At 44.2% G+C, this 14,296-nt stretch overlaps 1 protein-coding gene across 2 annotated transcripts in view; it reads right to left on the bottom strand.

The window, feature by feature from the left end:
- The window catches only part of LOC147885741 (callose synthase 9-like), a 273,087-nt gene that overhangs the window by 171,788 nt on the left and 87,003 nt on the right, over nucleotides 1-14,296 (bottom strand). For both annotated transcript variants that reach the window (XM_087396032.1, XM_087396031.1), the window contains exons 24-27: nucleotides 7,681-7,778; nucleotides 580-661; nucleotides 317-477; nucleotides 50-170 (exon numbers count right to left, since the gene is read on the bottom strand). In XM_087396032.1, the coding sequence (XP_087252158.1) occupies nucleotides 50-170; nucleotides 317-477; nucleotides 580-661; nucleotides 7,681-7,778 (462 nt within the window). The remainder of the gene's footprint in view (nucleotides 1-49; nucleotides 171-316; nucleotides 478-579; nucleotides 662-7,680; nucleotides 7,779-14,296) is intronic.

The following is a 14,296-nucleotide window of genomic DNA, read 5'->3' as shown; positions in this document are numbered from 1 at the left end:
TGACAATTCATGCTCTACAACTATGAAATTATAACAAGAGGACACATACCAACAGACCCAACAATCCCGAAACCCTTGACATGACAAGTGGAAGCTTCCGTAGTTGGAAGTTCATTGCGAAGGCTTCCTGTTGTATGCTGAACTTGATCTTCTCTACTAAGAATTCCAACCTGCATAGCCAAATAAGTTAAGAGCTGCTTCGCTGCAGGCAGAGCATCCGACAAGGAAGTAACTACCTAGTGGTTTAGTTCATTCCAGAGCATTAACAAACATTAAAGAATCGTAGGCGCCAGCTATATGGATTTATGACGCTAACCATTTTCTGGCTTCACCAGTCAAGACTTCAAATAAAAGATTCACCAAACTTGTATATACTTCCTCAACAGCATGACACATATACTCATCCCTTCTCACTCTCTCCCACAGTTCAAACTGGCTTTCATAATGTTCTGCAGCAAGATCCACTGCAAGAAACACCTGATTGAAACAACTCCAAGCTTGTTAAATTAACCGCTACAATGACTCAATCTTTTGTTTTAAAAAGTGAACTGATATATTAAAGGTTAGCCATGCCCATACCTTACTGACCAACAGAAAGAGTGGCCACTGCACAGACATCAGACTCCCATTGTTAGGAGGCATAACCAGCAGCTCCTTCTCACTGCAGAGAAAAGTAAATATTTCTCAAAATCTCTACCTAAAGATTCCTTCACCTTCCAGAATTCTATAAACAACTTATAAAAATAAATTCTTATCTCAGAAGGACAAACATATTATGACAAAAGTGAACCTTCAAACATATTATGACAAAAGTGAACCTTCAAACATAATAAGAAATTCATGCAATTTTAGCATGGAGACTTTTCCATCAAAATATCTTCTCTGTGACACAAAGAAATATACAAGGACAACAGATATAATCAACAAAAAATAAAACAAACAACCTGCATGTACTAGAGCCGTTTTAAAAGGGACACGTTCTACCACCTATAACTCCCATAAAATACACTGCTTAAGCAGTAACACATATTATCAAATGTCAACCTGTGTAGAACTGTGACTTTGGCTAAGAAACCGATTATGATCGAGACTGCGGCCATCCCCAAAGATCCCAACAAGAAGCCAATCATTTCTAGGCAGGCAACAAAGGCAGATGTGATTGACCAGACAGTGCAATGCGACTCTAGCCTTAGCACGATTGCACATGTTTCCAATTCTGAAGGTTAAATGTGCTTACACAGAAATCTCAAAGTCAAAATGAAGGGTTTGCAAATATGCATATAGAGTATAGAGAGGGCTTGCTTTAACCATATCATACTTGCATAGGAGCAAATCTACATGCTATGAGTTTTGAAGTAGCATATACAATGCCTCTACAACTTCATAAAAATGCAAACCAGCAGTCTCCCTATAGAAAACTACATTCAGCTCCGAATCAGACCATAAGAGGAAGAATCCGTTACCCTCAACTAGATGTACTTAATATGGTTGAAAGATAGCTCTTTGTAAAAGAAGATAAGCTGTTGAATACAAGAAACCAGCCAAGTATCTAGCTTAGAACCTTACAAATGATTTAGAAAATGAGAGAACAAGGCTGGCAGGAAAGATTAACCCAACAGTCACTGGAAAATGTTTTTTGGACCCTAGAAATGTTTCTGCCTGAAATGTTTCTACGAAAAGCACAAAACAGGCTAAAATATTATGCCTGACATGTTTCTACAATAAGCACAAAATAGGCTGTTTATTTTTCAAACATGTGCATTAAAGCCCCAAATCTTTTATCTTCATTGCCAACATCACTCCACCCTTGCATTCTTTCATGCCAGGCTGTCTGTGTGAACTTTGGACAGCCACTCCACTCTCTGTTGCGATCGCTTTCCCTTCAAGTTCAGTCCATTCTCTCCCAACACTCCACCATTGCCACGAGAGGTGGACGCACAAGGTGCGACTATGGCAAGACACTATATTCATCAAGAACCATGACACTTTGGGTTCAAGCAAGGTAATATGCAAGTTTTGAGCATAGACATTAAGTGGATCAGCCCCTTGAGCTTGAGCTCACCTTTTGTAAGAGGGAGGCTATGGTATAGGGAGTTGCCATGCAATTCCACAGGGGATATTCATGGCCTACAGGTGACATTGGAGAGATACACAAAGACTGGAAAGATTCAATTCCTCCTCATGCTGTAGTCACTTACCAGGCTAAAAAGTTTAAGAAGCAGCAAAAAGAGAGCATTGATGCTACATCACCTCACCAATGTCGAGGGCATGGATGTGGTCCATGAGAGCCAAGAGCATACCATATTTTTGTCATGGGTGCATCTATCGAGCCTCCCCCTCCACAACCTGCTACCTTATCTAATGTGTACACTCCATCCCTGTCTAAGGGGCTTTATATTGGTATGGAAATGCTCACTTCTATTGATAAGGACATGTGGTAATAATCCTCAGCGAGGCCCACTTCTATTGGGATGTCAAGAGGACATGTGGTAATACGTCTATTGGGGCTTTCTATTGCTGAGGAAGTACTACCACACGTCCTCCGTGGCCTCTTGTCAAGAGGGCATATGGTAATACTTCCTCAGCAAGGCCCACTTCTCTACAGGCTGCTTGGGCACCATTTCTAAAGATGTGGAGGCTAATTTTTCTCTTCTTGCAATCTCTCTTATAACGTATCAAAGACCACCACTTCTCTAAATGGTACCACAACATAACATGTAAGCTCGTAGCTCCTCCCTGCCAGTCATCCCTTCTTGCTGCCCCTCCTGCCTTCGCCTGTTTTCTTCCTCCCCTTGCTGCCCCCACTCCCTCCTGTCCCTGTCCCCCTCCCCCGCTGCTACCTTCCCTTCTGCCCTCAGCGGCCCGCCCCTTCTCCTACCTGCCCCGCTCCCCTTCTCTGCCCCCCGCCTCCCATTCCCTGCTCCCCTCCCCTTCTCTGCCCCTGCCTCCCATTCCCTGCCTTGCCCTTCTCTGCCCCGACTATCCCATCACCTCCACCTGCCTCCCCTCACCTCCCATTCCCTGCCCCTTGCCTCCCATTCCCTGCCTCACTCTCCTTCTTTGTCCCTCGCCTCCCATTCCCTCACTCTGCCTCCCATCCTCCTCCTTTCTCAGCCCTTCCCCTCTGCCTATCTCAGCCCCTCCCTCCACATCCTCCCTAGTGATGGACAGAATTTTCACTATGTTTGGGTTCGCCCTCCACCTTTGATTGACGAATGGATATCCATTCAGCCAATTCTTGACCACTTCCACTGGCCTTGAGAACCTACATATTTTGAAACGATGAGTTACTGCAACTCTTAAAGGATGTAGAGTTTGGGAGCTCGACCACCTTGTTTGCATGCATTCATGGGTCCCACCCTTCCAAGGAATAGGCTAGGGACTCGGTGCTTGTTGCCTTACCTTCAGACCTTACTCCCCGCCTTTCTGATGTTCGATTATTGGGATGACAGTTCTTTCCTGTGGCTTTTGATTCTCCTAAAGCCGTGAACTTAGTCCCTTGGTGATTCATTTCAAGAGGATTTGACCACATAAAGGAGGACAAATAGGTCACATCACTGTTCATTAAATTTCCCGCTCTTCCTCACGTTTATCATGGACTCCTTGCCACGATCGGAGCTTCTTTTGGGCTGGTCACTGCCGAGAGCCCCTCCCTTCTTGGTTTATCATGTTCCGTAGCCAAGGAGATAAGGTCCAAAGGGATTCCCAAGAGTTAGCATCATGGTGTCTAACACTAACGTTTCAAATAACCACATTATCCTCCAGCATCCGGATGCTCTCCTTTTCGAGTAGAGAGTCGAGATTGTGAGCAAGCACGCATAAATTAGTAGGACCATTCGGCATTTTGCAAGAGATGCCCAAAGAACAAAAAGAGGCCCAAGAAGTCTTTTATTGCAGCCCCTCCTAATAGTGCTCCTTCAGCACCTCCTACATGTCTAGAAAACAACTGCAAGTCCTACACCTGGTGCCCCCGTTGGGTTGCAGCTAAAATTTAAGCTCCTGATCACCTATAGATCAAGAAGCCCCTTCTCGTCCCCGACCCGATTGATGTCGCGGCCAATGATGACCCAGTTCTGATCGCGGCAATTGATGCTCCTGATCCAATTTAGTCGAGTCCAATAATGATAAGCCTTCAGGTCTTCCAACAAATCCTAGCCTCCCTCCCGAGCAGCTCCCTTCCACTTCAATTTTTTAGACACCTATCATTGATCAAAGTTTTCAGCTCCCTTGTAGGCAAGAATCTTACGAACTCCGGTGACGTGCTTGGTTCAAAGGAACTCTTTCTCTCCTCTTGCTAAGTTTGGAGAGGTAGAGTTTGTGCCCTTTGCCTTTGGTGACATTGTTCTTGGCTTTCCTATCGATAGAGCGTCCTTTTCCATAAGTGTCGAGGTCCTGTCCCAAGTGGATTTCTCTCCTCTCCACTACTCCAAGAGACCTTATGCACAAGAGGGAGGTGTTTCCGCCATTAGGTCGGGTTAGGTTTTACAGCCTACTTCACCTTGCCAATAAGAATTGTAACCTCGAAGATTCACGGCCTTGATCATGTGTCAAATCACCAGGTAAGGAAGTATGGTTCATAATCAGCTTCATCCGGGTGTCGCTAGGGGTATTATTGGCATTCTCTTTATTCAAAAGCACAAGTTGAACAGTATAGACTATGCGAAAGTAAATTGCTTTCTAATCATCCCTTTTGGTCTGGCACTAGGGGAGGAACTTGCATTTCAGTTTCAAGTTTTTTCCTTCCCCTTATGGTTGGACACGGTATCATTACACCCTCTCGAGTACAGTGGATACTCTACACCGCAGGATCAATGATGGCCAAGCCCTCCCTACACCTAGGGCAAGATCCTCGTGTACCAAGCGACATTGGCTCTAGTGCTCCTCATATCATCCGAACCTACCCAAAAAGAAATGGTGCACTAGGCATATGAGCTGACCCATACAACCTCTATGAAAGCACTAGCAAGACGCTATATACCAAGCTGTAGCATAGAGGACCTGATTAGCCACAAGGACCCTATCTACTGCAGAGAGTTTTGCCGAGATCTAGTAAAAAATCTTGCACCTCACACTCTTTAGAATTAAGGTAGTCTGGCACTCTCTTACTCCACTAAAATCTAAATGCACCTGACAACCTGCATATCTCGTTGTATGCCCATGTGGGACCCCACCGAAAGCTAAGTGCTGCCCCATAAACTTAGATCTCTTGAACCTCCTCAATCGTTGTGAGGATGCAATGGTCCAATTAATCTTGGCTAGTCTCTAAGACTCCCCGAACCCCCTCTAGGCTGTCTGCCTTGCCCTCCACAAAGAGTGTTGTGTCATCTGCTGTAGTCTCTAAGACTCCCCGAACTCCCTCTAGGTACCTTCCCCCCCCACACAAAGAGTGTCGTGTCATCTATTGCAATGAAAGCCAACGTTGGGCCAAATTAGCCTTAATGCTCACTAACTTGATGAAGGTCGAGATTGGGCCAAGTTAGTCAGATTAGGGTTAATTTGACTCAACCTTGACCTTCATTACATCTGCAAATTTTAAGTCGAGTAGCTCCTCCTAACAACAAATAGGGAGCTACATCCTCGTGACACCTACTGCCTAAGAATGAAGAAAGAAACCCAAAGCATCTACCGAAGAAGAAGGGAGCGTGGGGACCACTGTCGAGATATGGACCTAGACTCCCTCCCGCTCTACAAGCACTTGGAAGGACGACTCCTCCAACTGGAACTACCAATAGAAGTCTATGGTCATCTATAGGATCTCCTACACGTCTAAGTGCAGCTGCCCGCTCGCATCTTGTACCAACCGCCACCAGAGAGCTGTCCCTACTGAACGGGGTCCAATGGTCTGAAAAAACTACCTGGTCATCCCGTCTCCTATTGTATCATCCGTGCTCAAGAAGAATGATACAAGAACTCTGACCAGCAGATCTCCGTGGCCTTAAGGTCGGGCCGCGCACTCTCATAATTCTACAAGCCACTGTGAGATTGGTACCTGCTCTCAGAATCGATCTATGGAGGCCACATCACTCTCAATGCGCTCTCATGCTCCTAAGAGAGTGTCGCTCACGAAGAGCTTGGAACTGGAGCTCCACACTGCTCCTCTAAATTGCATCTACCACCCAAGTAGCCCAACCACCCCCAAGAGAGCTCTCTAGATGCTGCCAAATCTTTCACGGCTCGCTGCACTTCCTCCTCTTGAAGCAAAGCAACGGGAATTCGAATCCCTTCTATGGAGTCCACAATAAGGCTACTCTAGGTGAAGCACAGTCAGAGAATGATCTAACATCATTATACTTGCCAAAATACCCATTGCTCCCCCTCTCCCAATCTCCCACATAGAACCTAGTAAGTCACTCTAGCAAGCCATCACGCGTCTGCTGGCCGAAGGAGAAGCAAAAACTACCAAAAGTCTCGCAAACCCCGTCCCTCTTCACTGGTCACGGCCATTGATAGCAAAAATGAGCTACTCACACGTCCTCCTCTCAACTACAGACATCTTTGAAAAGGAAGGCCCCATCAACTACCACCACCACAGCTACTTTGGTTGGTGTGGACTCCGTGTGCAAAGCACATGATTCATCGAGTTCATGTCATCAACTATGAATCCATGGTACCAAGGACTGAAGAACACTTGGTGCGGGCCGAGAAAGATGGGACGTGCTCCACCAAAGCTTGGGTTGTGTCCAGGCAATTCAGCTAGAGAAGAAAGACCCCCCTCTCATAGATAGTGGCATCCTGAATGTGGTCACTCTGTAATGCCAAGCTCGTCTCGATCCAACCATGAACCTTGCTCCTCATGGGCATGAGGCCAACAATATGGCCCACTAGTACTCTTCCCTGAAGAGACTAAACGGGTGTCGTAACTTGCTCTTTGTCTTCTAGGGAAAGCAAAGTCCAAGCGGTTGAGTGAGCAAGGGGAGCTGCCATGAGAGCCCCTCTGGCGAGACCAAAGAGAGATCACCACCCGGAATGCAATCCCAAGAGAAAAAACTAAGAAACAGCTCCTGCTAGCTAAGGGAGGAAAGGCGAGAAAAGGGAACGGTGGGAAAAGGAAAAAGGGAAGAGGGGAGCTACTAAGAGAAGCCCAAAAGGAAAAATTAAGGAGCTGTGAAACAGCACGAGCCCTGAAAAGAACCTCAGCAGAGAACAAAGCAGGAGAAAACCTGCTCGAAGTCTCCAATTTGCAAGAGAGAACCTGGCAATAAAGAAAGTGGTAGCCTGAGGTATCTTTGTACATTCACAGGAAAAAACAGAAAATGGCATACTCCTGCAGCAAGCATCACAGCATGTTTTTGAATTATGGTAAACAGAAGGATGGGGGATGTATGCTAGAGCATCCCGATACATGTCTAGTCTGCACGTTGATTTCAACTTGATTAAGATGAAGCTTAAGAGCACATCATATCAAAGATCAGTGGTAAAGGTCACTTCTACTGTCACAGTATATGACTAGCTATTAACATTTCATAATTGTAATGTAGTTCTTTGGGATTTTCAAAGGGTTTGTCTAGAATGACAAGCAACACCATGATGAATCCAATGGAGCTCCAGGGCAAGCATGCCGTTTGCAAAAGAAAAGGTACAAAAAATATGCTGCGAGGCAGAATCACCAATTCGCTTCTAGCCCAATACTCAAGCATACCTTTCACATTAAGCGTAGCATGTGTGAAAGGGAGGTCTTACCGATTGTTTATGTAATCTTCCTCCCGAAGAGAGGCCACTATTTCATTCCAAAATGGAGCAAATCTGGCTGCATTTGTTTTGTCTTTTGCAATGGCAGCCTACATACAATCAGAATTAGAGATCAACAGCTAAAAGCATACAATGCGCAAAACCATCGTTTTCAACTAGGCACACAGTTGCCATTCAAATTTTGGGTTAACCAATAAGAAAGCTTATCATTCTCGTAATGGTGATCTGCAGGTGGTCAACAGCAGTATCCAAATTAATTTTTCATATCTAAAACCTCCAGCATGCATAGTATGCTACCAGCCCACCCATCCTGCTCACCACCTCTGCCCCTCCCACCCTCCTTGCACACTCATGTGTCCTCCCTTATTGCACACTGTTCATTCCTCCTTCCCTCCTGCAGCTCTTATTGGCTCTCCTTCTCCACTCCTATTCAAATCTCACCTATTACCTCTCCCCCCCCTTCTGCTCTCTACTCCTCCCCCTTACCAGACCCACTGTCAGCCAAGATCATATCCTCTATTCTCAGCCACACGCAGACTTAGTCCTCCAAACAGCATATAGAGGCTTCGACACTGCGATAGATACTTGACCGACTGGCCCAATAAGAGGATCACCCTCTTGGCTCTCATTCGGGTAGTTATGCTAGGCTATATGTCCTTCCTAGAGACACCACGGTGTATTTCTCTATTTGTCATTCTTGGGTGTGGATGCCTACTTTAGTGTCTCTGCCCCTTAGCTTTTATTGTTTTTGGTTTTGTTCAGTCTCATAGACCGTTTGGTCTTTCAAAGACTAATAAAACTTTGCATCCCATCTCCATGCTACAGCTCACAAACACAGCACTGCTCCTTCAACTTATCGCCCACAGCCATCTATGTGTCTATCATACTCCCATACCACACCCACTATATAGCAAGCCTCTGCCAGACCCTACAGCAAGCGATACCCGACCGCAAGCCTTTTCCCGACCCCAAACTAGTGGAATTGCTAAATTGCTGGCTAGCCACCGGTCTACAGTGTCAACTACCACATGGACAGCCGTGTTATGTCACTTGTGATTGGGCTGCCTACGTTCAGGTCTATGTGACGGCCATATTGCTTAGCTATGCATGTGGCCATCTACCTAGTCCTATCCTAGACATGCTTATTTTAGTCCTCATTTGGGATCCTTTATGTTGAGCACCTAAGGCGTGAACTAGTACCGAGAGGGCACAACATTTATATCCAACATGATGTTTATGCAAGAATATGTACCTGGAATGACCTCTTGTGGCTCCACACATGAAGGAGTTGGTCTAGCTAGTTTAGACTATTCTAAGTTGGGGATTTCTTTACAACTAGAACAAACGTGAACATTGGAAACTGCTCTTACAACTAGAACAAACATGAGCATTGGAAACTGTTCTTATATTCTTAGTTTAGACTACTCTGAGGATTGCTTTTCAACTAGCACAAACATGAGCATTGGAAACTATTCTTATATTAGATCAAGTTGGCATCATCTCGAAGTGCTGAAGTTGCTATTGGGAACAAGTACTATATCCTTAGAAATCCTAACCTATTCTTGTTGATGAGATCATGCTATTGGGGTTGATCAAGTGGTGTGCCCACTATTGATTGGCTTTTATGGTAGTCTCCACCGTTGGGAGTTGTTCAGCTCATTGTCACAAACCTTTGCTCTACGAGTATGGATCAATGCACTCCTTCGTAGATATTCAATTTCAAAAGATACAAGACACTATTCTGCTTAATGAAGAAAATAGTCATGCAACAAGTTAGATTACTACTTAGGATCCATAATGCTATACTATTAGGTTTTGGGGTATTACCTCCTTTTCCTTGGGACTGAGTGACTAAAGGATGACCTAACACAACTCTTGTTTTATGGACTCTATGATTTGGTCCAACCTAGTCCAAACATACTCCACATTGAGATGAAGAGGGTTAAGAAAGTTGCATGAAAGACGTGAAGCGTGGGCTAGGAAACTTGGAGCAAAAAGAGCCTTGAGATCCAGTATTTGTTGATCCTGTTCTTCAAGTTGTAAATGAAACTTGCAATTGTGCATGCTAAAAGCTATAAAATGCACCAGGTAGATGTCTTGCATGACGTTATTGGCTGGATGCTAGTCTATCTAGGGAGATTGAAGTAAGCATATAACTATCTCTGCATGCTCGGCCTTTATTAAAGTTTATTAGACTTTAATAAACTTTCTTTCTTTCTGCATGCTCGGCCTTATGTCTCTTTTGCTAGAATTGCTATCATCCATCAGTTGACCTCTTCTGCTGCAAATGCACAGCAATAAAAGAGGAGGTAGTGCCCACGAGCATTCATGGTTTTGGATGTCTCTCTAGGGATATTGATGTGAGCATATAGTATTAACTCTGCAAGCTTGGCCTCACCGTGTCTGGATGCTAGAGTTGCTCTCATCTCATCAGTTGTGTCTACAAAATTTATGCTACAAATGCACTAGAATAAACCATGATCTAGTGCTCATGAGTATTCATGCTTTCTTGGACGAAAAGGATGGAAAAGCCCCATAGTTACAGCTCTACGTGTGGGGGGCTCCTCACTAGAGACTATCACAAGCAGTGTTACCTCGTTCCATCCTAGGAAGAGCTAAGGACTAGCTGGTTCCACTTCTCTATTGTGGTTTGAAGTTTTTAGTGCAAAGATGTCATTAAGTCCCTAAGAGGTGGAAATTCTTTCCAAAGGAGTGGGCAATTAGTTTTTAGTGCAAAGATGTCATTATGTTCCCAAGAGTTGAGAGTTCTTTCCAAAGGACTGGGCAATGGACATAAAGACAATGCATCCTTGGGGGATCGATCAGATCCCGAGTGAGGTTGCAAACTTTCTTCTAAAATGCCTCACCCAAGCTGCCCAAGTTCTCAAATTCCCATGGAATCATTCTAACCTTGCTAGCAATGGCACTATTTGAGGGAGATACATTAATTTGTGCAATACGTAGCTTTTTGGTAAGACATCTAAAAAGAGAGGCTGGACCCCATTGTCCTTGCAATCACTCCTCACGTGCCTTCAAATCCAAGGAAAAAAGTGAGACCCGTGAAGAGTATCACTTGTACAAGGCCCTTGTATACCTGACTGTTCAGCTTGTGTGGGAAACATCTACCTTACTTATCCATTGTTTGCTAGTGTTCAAGATCTGAAGTAGTCATGCAAATACTTGCTTCCGCCTTGTGCATGTGCGCTTAGCCCTTGGCTCAACAAGGCAACAACCTCTATTTCATCAACAAGGGACATGTAAGGTAACATGCTCTTTGAATTCTAACATGGAGAGATTATGGTTGAGGTGGATATGGCATGACATTAAAGTCTTCTCAAGATGATTCGACAATTTTAACATGCAGGAACCGAAATTTGCATAGCAAAGAACCTGTATTCCATGCTTGGAGAAAATCATCTAGGTTTATTACCAATTCACTAGAGAAAAGATCATGGGAAAACACCAGCAAAGTCCTTTGATCGACCACGGAGAATGCTATGTACCTGGACTTAGGTTCTTGGACTAATCCTAGTCCCTTGTGGGCATCCCCACACTTCTCTTTTACCATGCAAAGCAAAAGTTAAAAGAATAAAACAAAAATCAACATTCTTTGTATGTACCTGGACTTAGGTTCTTGGACTAATCCTAGTCCCTTGTGGGCATCCCCACACTTCTCTTTTACCATGCAAAGCAAAAGTTAAAAGAATAAAACAAAAATCAACATTCTTTGACCGGAGTCAATCTAATATAGATTCTTCTTAATCTCTTGGAAGAAGTACCAAATGGTGATATCCCCTCAACTTCTACTCAGTTGCCCTCAACTAAAAGGCTTCTTGATACAACTGTTAAACTTGAGGATATTCTGAAAAAAAACTCCTCATCTACCCACTTGGCATCAAGTGCCGATAGTTCTTAAAACTTGACAAGGTATCTGTGGACAACCTTGTCTCTGGGTCCTTTCGTTTTTTGTGTGAGTTGGAGAATCTCCTCGATCTATTCCACTTCTGGTGGTTCTTTTTGGACTAGTTCTACGTGTTCTAGTCCTTGATACTTCTTGAAAGGACTCAAATGAAAAGCATTGTGAATCTTCCAAGTCTCAGATAACTCTAGTCAATATGAAACTTCATTTATGGGCTCGCTAACCTAGAAGGGCTCATAATATCTAGGAGAGAGCTTTGGGTATACTCTCTTTTCCTTCAAACTTAAGTAGCACCCATTTTCTTCTTTGGAGTTTCATCTCTCTCATGTGCTAATCTATAGTCTACTTTTGCTTCTGTTGAGATTTTTCAATCGCTATCCAAACCTAGGAAAGCCGTATCCTCTCCCCCTCTTTCTAACCTCCCCATCTTTCTTATAACAAAAACACGTATGGATTTCTAAAAAAAGCTCACAAAACAAAGGAAAACGTAAAAAAGCTCACATTAAAAAGCTCGCCAAAAGATTTTCCCCTGTAACAGGTAGGGATTGAATCCACATTTCCACCTAGATTTGAGGAAGAGAGGAATAGGAATCAGACTTCAGAAACCCAAAAAAACAAATAGAGGAATCATTCTCATTCTTCATACGTGCATTACATGATTGAATCGCTCAAGAGAGAAGACTAAGGGAAGTTATGGAAACTTGGAACCTCAAGAGTCCATTCACATCCCTTCACATTCCCCCATGTGACTATTCCCGTTGACTTCGAATGAAGCTTTTCCAATGAAGCATTGAATAGTGTTATTGTATGCAAACTCCACGAGGGAAAGATACTTTTCCCATTCGTTTTTCTAATGAGACACATAGCACTTGAGAATATCTAATGCTGTAGAACTGGCATTTTCACTTTGTCCATCCGTCTAATAGTGAAATGAACATGAGAAATCCAACTTCGTACCCATCTTATCAAACAATGCCCGCAAAGAAAACCTAGTCATCCAGGGGCCTAGATTCGGGGGCTCACTTCCTAGAATGAGCTCTATGACATGATCTTCCGACCACTCAGGAGGAAGTGCTCCTAGTAGAGAATCTAAGAATCAATCCTTAAAAGAATCTAGAAACTGAAATTTTTCTTTGAGAGGACTCAATTCCACTTGAGGTTCACCCTCTCTCTCTCTCTCCAAGTACGCACAAATAGCTCATTTTATTGCTTTAGCAATAGACATATTAGATACAAGTGGAATTGTCTAAGGCCAAAAACTTGTGTTCCTTGTTCATGTGCATGAAAATGAGATCCCCTTCAAAAACATTATTTTCATCTAGGGATTGAATAGAATCAAAGCACTCTGGTCCCTCACTTTACCCCACGAGAGGCAAAGTTCTTGACAATCGATCAGTTGTTCTCCCTGTCGCATAGCACCCTCCACCCCACTGGGTTTTTACTCCACCTATCATGATATACGCTTCGACTGCTATCACTCATCTACTTACTCTGGCCGTCTTTACATACTTCTCACTTATATTGACTTCATATCCCTATTAGAGCATCGTGCTGCCCTGGTCATCCGCTCACTACACGCTTTCCCTCACACCACCCGCCCACCACCCCCTGGGACCATACCCTGCAATACCTGGTACGATGATGTAGTAAGGCTTTACGCCGTCAACTCACATTCGAAACCAAAAATAGTCTTCCGAGTGAACCAGAGACGCTATGCGAGTATCGTCGACTGGTACATAGAAAGAAACTAGACTTCATTCGCCGGAACGAGAGGAACTACTGAACATTTTGTTTAGTAACAACTCTAAAGACTTTTGGCGGAGATTTCTAGAGGGACGGTCCCCCTCACCACTCACTGACACTCAAGTCTGGCATAATTATGCACGCACACTTTATGAAATCACAAATCACCCAATCCCTAACCTCTCACATATCCCACGTCCCACATCTTGCACCCTCTTCACTAGCAGGGGGTGGGGCAAAGGATGTTGTAATGAAACTTCATAATGGCCGAGCGAAGGATCATGAGGGACTATGCACTGAGTTCATTGCATATGGGATTGACCTCCTAGCCCCGATCTTAGCAAAGCTCTTTAATGAAGCTGTTTGTTTGGGGTTTCCATGCACCTGGACCATTAACACTATCTCACCCATCCACAAGGAAGCAGGGGATCCTATGAGCCCGGAGAACTACAGGACCATTATGATTGGACATGTCATGTCCAAGATTTATGCATCAATACTTGATTCCAAGGTCAGCAGATTTACGTAGTGTCGAGGACTTAGAGCAACAGGACAAGCTGGATTCCGGCGTGATCATTGAACCATGGACCACATTCTCACGCTCAGGTGTATCATCAAGGAGGTGAGGGCACGGAAGTAGAGAGTTTACCGTTGCTTTGTGGATTTTTGCAAGGCATTTGACACGATTCTAACAGCCCGCCTCATACAGCACCTACAGGATATGGGTTATGACCAGGAGATCCTTTGAGCTGTCAAGGCACTTTACGAGAGAATTTCAAACAGAGTCCGAGGAGGATCTGGGTGGACACACGAGATCATGAGCACTATTGGGGTCAAACAAGGGTGTCCGTTATCACCTACCTTGTTTGGCCTCTACATTGACGAGCTTGAGACAGTGATGCAGACACAGGGGAGGTGGTAAGGTTATGATCTTCAATACATCTC

Source organism: Dipteris shenzhenensis, chromosome 25 (genome assembly GCF_047967505.1).
Source record: "Dipteris shenzhenensis isolate YYH24624 ecotype China chromosome 25, Dip_SZ_1.0, whole genome shotgun sequence".
Classification (NCBI taxonomy): Eukaryota; Viridiplantae; Streptophyta; class Polypodiopsida; order Gleicheniales; family Dipteridaceae; genus Dipteris; species Dipteris shenzhenensis.
The sequence above is the reverse complement of the archived record's forward strand: the minus strand, read 5'-3'. Positions and strand labels throughout refer to the sequence as shown.